Below are 6891 nucleotides of genomic sequence, written 5' to 3'. Positions count from 1 at the left end.
CCCGAGATCAACCCGAAACAACATTTTTTAAACATTTATTACCATGTATAATTTATTCTTTTAATATTGAGGAATGGTAGTGGAAGACTGTTTTCCATATCATTTATTTTATAAATAGCTGTAATAAAATCTAACAAATAATAAACTGTAAGTCCGACGACAAAATAGCACCTCCCTTCTTCTCGTAAGAATTTAAATGAGAACCAAGGAGCTTGCCCGCGTAGCATTTCAGGCGGTTTCAGACAGACCCAGGCATTTTAGGCCGTTACAGACAAAAACCCCGAAAAGAACGCCTGCGGCCGCCCTGACATACACAGCGTTTTCGGCGAGTCGGCACCCTTGTCTGCATGTTACAAGAAATTGCACTTCAGGAATGCTCCGGGCGAGTTCGTGAAAGTGCAGGCGGTTTTGGGCCAATTTAATTCGAAAATTTCTCAAATTCGCCTCCACATATGCGGGCGTTTGCAGCTTATCGGCAACCTCTTCTAAACTCAGCAAAATTTTTCTTAGGATCTAGAGTAAGGCTCAAAATCTTAAATTTTTTCCCTTGGCACTAACTATGGCAGCACCTCACAGAAACCCTAAACTAAGTTCACCCAATCTCCCATTTTACAGGATTCCAGTGTTGGAAGGTATGTAATTAGCAAAAGTGGTACATATATAGCTAGCTAGCTATACTTTATTTTTTCCCAGTCAGTATACATCATGATGGCACGGCATAACTTTGTAAATATTTAAAGATTTATATATCTAGCCTAGATACTTAAAATACTATTCCCTGTTAAGTTAGAAAAATACTGTAGCTACAGGGAAGTTTTAAATTAAAATATTAATTACCTATAATTCAGTTCAACACCACCAAAATTTAAAATTTCTTCAATGTTAGCTAGCTAGCTATTTGGAATGTTCTAGGTGATACCTAGCTCAACTTTTCGGTATGTTCGGTTGGCTCTGGAACGTTTAACAGACAATTCAATATTAATACGTATTTTTTCGTCGTTTTTTTTTAATGCAGATATAGCAGTTCTACTCTTTCACCAGCAAGAAAATTGGCTTTCTGGCTACCTAAAAAATTGCGACTTTGGGACGGGTCGAAAATGTTAATACTGTATTGTCATTGGTTGAAAACTATTAGCCTGTAAACTATGCAATGAACTGAAAAAGTTCACAGTATCTATACTGGGACTAACTACCCGCCGCTTCCACGCTCTGCGCTGTCTCTATATATCTATATATATCTCTATCTTCCATCCGGCGATTTTAAAGATTCCGCCCTGCGTGGCAATGGTGGAAATCAAAAAGTTGGGTGGTGATCCGTTATGCTGGCAACAGTTTTACGATTTATTTGAAGCCGCAGTAAACATGAGTGATTCGATCAGTGACGTTGAAAAATTCACGTTTTTAAGTAGTTATGTGGAAGAAGAGGCCGAGAAATGCATTGAAGGTATATCTTTAATTAACGAAAATCACAAACACGCTCTAAAACTTCTTTCTGAACGCTATGGGAATCCCCAGTTAATAACATCGTCGCAGAGCAAACTATTGAAATTGAAAGCAATAGCAGGTGACAGCTATTCAGTTAAAGAATTACGTAACCTTTACGATCACATTGAAAGTCATGTGCGATCTCTCCTCGCTTTGGGTATAAATTCTGAGCACTACGGGCCGATGTTAATTCCAATCGTCATAGAAAAATTGTCAAATGATATCCGTTTAGAAATTAGTCGGAATTTGGGAAAAGAAAATTGGAAAATAACTGACTTTATGGAAAATTTTAAAAGGGAGATAACCGCCAGAGAAAGTTGTGTCTTTGTTAAAAATAACCTCAACGATGGAGATCAATACGAAAATGTACCGAAGTTCAGTACACAATCGTTGTTTACCGGAAACCGAGTTTTACGTTGTGCATTTTGTAAACAAGATCACTTTCACGACAAATGCTCAGTTGTTACCGACCTACAAACCAAACGCGATATCGTATGGAAAAATAAACTTTGTTTCAAATGTATACAACCGGGGTATCAAATACGAGATTGTCGCAGTAAGAATTCTTGTTTTTTTATGCAAATCGTTACGTCACCAGACAGCCCTGTGCGATAGATCTGAAAGTGATAAGTTGAAAGATAGTCGGAAGGAGTCCGGAATTGCAGGTGAAGAAAACGAGTTAGAAAGTGCAACCAACATGATGATCCATTCGATAAATTCTGTACTGTTGCAAACCGCTAGTTGTATCGTTCACTCACCGGAGTGCAGTCGTAATAATATGTCAGTGAAAGTTTTGATGGATTCTGCGATCTCAGCGTACGTATCTTTCCGAGCAAGTCGTGGAATATTTAAAATTAAAACTGGGAAACAGCCAAAACATTGTTATTAGAACATTTGGAAATAATTCAGATGAACCCAGGAAAGTCAACAAGGGATTTGGAGAAGAAAAGGTTTGTTTAAAGGATTTTGGTGTGCCAATTATTTGCTCTCCGTTGAATGGACAGAGAATTAATGTTGTACGAGCACAGTTTTCGTTTTTGAAAAATATCAGTTTGGCTGATAAGGGCGCTGGTAGTAGTGAAATGGACGTATTGATTGGGTCTGATTTTTATTGGAAGGTCGTGACTGGAAAAGTTAAACAGTGTAGTGATGAAGGATTCGTAGCTATTGATTCGAAATTGGCGTGGTTGTTGAGTGGTCCGTTTGTTAGTGGTGATGATATTGAGAAAAGTGCAGTAAATTTAACACATGTTATGAAAGTTGCTGTCGAGCTGAACACTGATGATTCTTTGTTGAATGAAAAGGTTGGACGTTTTTGGGATTTGGATAGTGTGGGAGTTCTGTCAGAGGGTGAAGTGGGTGTGTATGAGAGGTTTGTTGGTGAGATTAAATTTAATAACAATCGTTATGAAGTAAAGTTACCGTTTAAAGAAAGTCATCCAGTGATCGAGGACAATTATCAGTTGAGTATAAAACGTTTGTCGCAGTTAAAAAAAGAAATTAAACAAAAATTCGAGTTTATTAGAACAGTACAACGAAGTGTTTACCAAGCAACTAGAAGAAGGTATTGTTGAACGTGTCACATCACCTGCCGAAATTGGGAAAGTAACATATTTGCCGCATCGTGCCGTTGTCCGCGAAGATAAGAAGTCAACAAAATTGCGTGTGGTTTTTAATGCGAGTGCGAAAAACAAAGGCTGTAGTCTCAATGATTGTTTGTACAAGGGTCCTTGTTTAAACCCATTGCTATATGATGTCTTATTAAGATTTGGAGTCCATACCATAGGATTGACTGCCGATATTGAAAAAGCTTACTTACAGATATCCGTTTATCCTGAACATCGTGATTATTTACGTTTTTTGTGGTATAATGACATTTTTGATGAAAGCACGCTGGCCAAAATTAGATATACGAGAGTAATTTTTGGTTCTAGTAGTTCGCAATTTCTGTTAAATGGTACAGTTCGAAAACATAACGAACGTTGCAGCAAAATTGACCCAGAGTATATGAAAAAGGTCCTTAGTTTTTTTTATGTGGACGATTTTAACAACGGTGTCAAAGATGTTTCCGAAGGTGTCAAGTTGTATAAAAAGCTGAAGGTGAGATTTGCTAAAGGTTTGATTTGCGCAAGTGGAGAACGAACAACGCCCACTTGAGAAAATACATTGCCGAACAAGAACAAGTATGTGATGAGGGTGACGAGATCTTAAATAAAAAGGATGTCGCTAACATCAACGATAAAATACTAGGAATCACATGAAGAGATGAAGAAGGTTTGTTAGTTACAGCGTTGTCTGACTACATTACCAAAGCGGAGGAAATTGTTGTTACGAAACGAAACGTGTTGAAAGTGATAGCTGGGTTTTAGGATCCGATTGGGTTTATTCAACCTTTGGTGGTTAAGTTGAAAATATTATTTCAAGAGATTTGTAAAGAGAGCGTTAAAATTCAAATAATATAGCATTATTTAAAATGAAAAAGAACAGAATTACATGGGTTTTCTGACGCTAGTGAAACTGCTTATGGTTGCTGTGTTTATTTTTGTTTTACGTTGTCCAGTGGTACGATAAAAGCATCGTTGGTGTCTTCAAAGTCGAGAATCGCTCCTTTAATAAAACAATTGACTATACCTCGATTGGAGTTAATGGGGAATTTATTACTGAATCGTTTGATTGTATCAATTTCATCAGCGTTAAAAGATGAGGTAGATATTCATGACGTCATTTGTTTGAATGATTCACAGATTGCTTTATGTTGGATCAAAGCAGAAAATAAAGTTTTTAAAGCTTTCGTTCATAATCGAGTAGTTGAAATCCGAAAAAACGTCGAAGCGGGAAAATGGTTGTACGTAAAATCTAAGAACAATCCTGCAGATATTATCACCAGAGACCATAGTCAAGATGCTTTACAAAATGAGCTGTGGTGGAGGGGTCCAGACTTTCTACAAGAAGAAACAAATTTTTTTAATGCAAAAAGTTCATTACAAGATTCAAATGAAAACATCGATTTTGGCGATTCCCTGGAAATGAAAGAAGAGATTGTTGAGTCATTGTTAGTCGCTGATGTGGAACGAAACACTGTAGAAAACTTAATAAGCATTGAAAAGCATAACAGTTTTTTTGAAATTGTTACCTGTTACGTCATACGTATTAAGATTTATTCGCAACGTGAGAAAAAGTTTAAAAAAAGAAAAGCTAACATTAAACTATTACGTAATCGCTGAAGAGTTGCATGAAGCTAAAGTGTTATGGACGAAGCAAAATCAAATTGAATTGAAAAGCAAAGGTGATTACAAAGAGTTAAAAAAGAATTTAAGTTTAAGAGAGGACGAAGAGGGAGTCATTCGTTCGTATGGTAGATATAAATATGCTAACATTCCCTTTGATAACAAAGCTCCGATAATGTTAAATCGTGATCATCGTTTAGCCGCAATAATTGTAAATTATTGTCATTCAAACGTGTTACACAGAGGTGTAAAACAAACATTAACCGAATTAAGATCAAAATATTGGATAACTAAAGGTAGAAGTTTTGTTAAGAAAATTTTGCGTCCTTGTACCATCTGTAAACGCTATAATGCAAGACCGTTTCATTACCCTGAACTTTCTGATTTACCAAGTTTTCGATTCGAAGGTTCCCGCCCGTTTTGTACTACCGGTGTTGATTATCTCGGGCCGTTGTTTTGTTCACCAGTGTTTGGAGAAGATGATTCGCTTTATAAAACTTGGGTTGTAATATATACTTGTGCATCAAGCCGTGCTCTTGCTTTGGACGTTGTACATAATGGACAGTCTCAATCCTTCATAAATTCATTATCACGTTTTATTTCTCGTCGTGGGTGCCCTTCAACCATATTATCAGATAATGGATCCGTTTTTACAGCTGACGATGCCCATCAATTTGCTGCAAATCGATTTATCACGTGGAAATTTAATATCGAACATGCTCCATGGTGGGGTGGTATATGGGAGAGACTTGTAGCTTGTGTGAAACGTTGTATCAAAAAGGCTGTAGGTAAAAGTATCGTTAATTTTGTCGAATTACAAACATTGATGAATGAGATAGAACTGATTTTGAATAACAGACCTATTTGTGATGACTATGATGATGATTGTGAGGATAGAGATAGGAAAATGCGGATGTTAGGACAAAAATCCCTTAGCACTTTACCATTTTACGTCAAATCATAGATCATACCCGTTAAATCAACGATAGAAGAGTCACCACCCCCCCCCCAATCCCCGCCGTGTCCCCCACCCCCACCCCCGAATCCCTGCCGTGTCCCCCATTACAGTGATAGGATTCAACTGTGTCTATAATGGCCTATAGCGTACGTAGTAATACCATCTACTATTATGCGCTTATCATCATCCGCATTGACTGTGAGTTTGTTTGTTTTTACCGTGTGAATATCATGCTTAATGGATCGAAAGGTAATCTGTTCTCTGTAAATATTCTCACCATCGAACAAGCATCTCTTATAATCATCAAACCCTATGGTCTTCTTCACCACACATTTCTTGACTCCTTTGCACTTCTTGTCTTCTTTTCCGTCTGGCTGTTTATAAGCATAATTCTTCGCCCTAAGAGCGACAAACTCCGTCATTACCTTACCACCTAACTCATCCTTCATCAGACCTATGATCTTTTTATTCAAACCTAATGGTAGAGGTCTACCATCTCTCCTATCGTACCCTGAAGTGTCAAATCTCAAAGCTACATCGTCGGCGATATCTTTGTAGGAGTCGTTGGTTTTGATGTGGTACACGAATGAATCTGTATCCATGTAGCAAAGCTTTACATCCCCACCATATTTCGGTCTCATGTAATCATAGTGAAACTCATACATAACCATCTTAGATAGATGGAGGATCACCGGTCCTAGGTAGATTGGCTTGTTCAGTTTGATCTTGATCTTAGACATCTCTATGCCCATCAGTGTTTCTGAGAAACAGATAGCACCCTTGAAGTTGGGCTTCATCACCAGCTTCTCATATTGTTCTTTCTTGGTAGCCAAGCGTATGTCTTTGTGTCTACGTTGATTCTCCATAGTTTTACCAAAGACTGAATTGTTCATCAGCTTGAAAAAGTCCTTTTCGAAGTCATTCGTTGATTTGGTACGCAGATCGGTATTAAAATCGATATACGGTTTCACCCATGCGCTTTGCTTAAACCTCAGTACCCTATGAACCTTCTCAAGAATGAGACCGTGCTTCAATGCTTGATCAAGTGCACGGATGTGAATGACATAGTTCTTCTTGTCCGAAAGACACGGTGTCAGCTTTTCGGCGCCATTAATCACCTTCCTCTCAGGCATGAAAGGAAGATCGCTATGTGTATCATGAAGCTCCCGTGGATATCTTGCATCAACCTCAAGGAAGTAACCCTCTTCACCATTTTCTGCA

At 37.9% G+C, this 6891-nt stretch overlaps 2 protein-coding genes across 2 annotated transcripts; both read left to right on the top strand.

Annotated features, from left to right (window-relative positions):
- Nucleotides 1-1284: 1284 nt before the first annotated feature.
- Nucleotides 1285-3642, top strand: LOC130613478 (uncharacterized). Its single transcript, XM_057434816.1, has 4 exons — nucleotides 1285-1977; nucleotides 2084-2301; nucleotides 2375-2961; nucleotides 3011-3642. Exons 1-4 carry the CDS (start codon nucleotides 1285-1287, stop codon nucleotides 3640-3642), a joined length of 2130 nt encoding a protein of 709 aa, XP_057290799.1.
- A 488-nt stretch (nucleotides 3643-4130) lies between these two features.
- On the top strand, nucleotides 4131-5783 carry LOC130613477 (uncharacterized). Its single transcript, XM_057434815.1, has 3 exons — nucleotides 4131-4537; nucleotides 4641-5627; nucleotides 5702-5783. Exons 1-3 carry the CDS (start codon nucleotides 4131-4133, stop codon nucleotides 5781-5783), a joined length of 1476 nt encoding a protein of 491 aa, XP_057290798.1.
- Nucleotides 5784-6891: the final 1108 nt, after the last annotated feature.

The sequence above is a fragment of the Hydractinia symbiolongicarpus genome, chromosome 11 (genome assembly GCF_029227915.1).
Source record: "Hydractinia symbiolongicarpus strain clone_291-10 chromosome 11, HSymV2.1, whole genome shotgun sequence".
Classification (NCBI taxonomy): Eukaryota; Metazoa; Cnidaria; class Hydrozoa; order Anthoathecata; family Hydractiniidae; genus Hydractinia; species Hydractinia symbiolongicarpus.
The sequence above is the reverse complement of the archived record's forward strand: the minus strand, read 5'-3'. Positions and strand labels throughout refer to the sequence as shown.

What these genes read in the sequence shown, in the direction of transcription:
- LOC130613478 (XM_057434816.1), top strand. Translation starts at nt 1,285, where the DNA reads ATGGTGGAAATCAAAAAGTTGGGTGGTGATCCGTTATGCTGGCAACAG. An exon ending in TACAAACCAAACGCGATATC is followed by an intron (nt 1,978 to 2,083) that starts GTATGGAAAAAT and finishes TTACGTCACCAG; the next exon opens with ACAGCCCTGTGCGATAGATC. An exon ending in ATGGATTCTGCGATCTCAGC is followed by an intron (nt 2,302 to 2,374) that starts GTACGTATCTTT and finishes CATTGTTATTAG; the next exon opens with AACATTTGGAAATAATTCAG.
- LOC130613477 (XM_057434815.1), top strand. Translation starts at nt 4,131, where the DNA reads ATGGGGAATTTATTACTGAATCGTTTGATTGTATCAATTTCATCAGCG. An exon ending in GAAGAGATTGTTGAGTCATT is followed by an intron (nt 4,538 to 4,640) that starts GTTAGTCGCTGA and finishes ATACGTATTAAG; the next exon opens with ATTTATTCGCAACGTGAGAA. An exon ending in AGAGATAGGAAAATGCGGAT is followed by an intron (nt 5,628 to 5,701) that starts GTTAGGACAAAA and finishes AATCAACGATAG; the next exon opens with AAGAGTCACCACCCCCCCCC.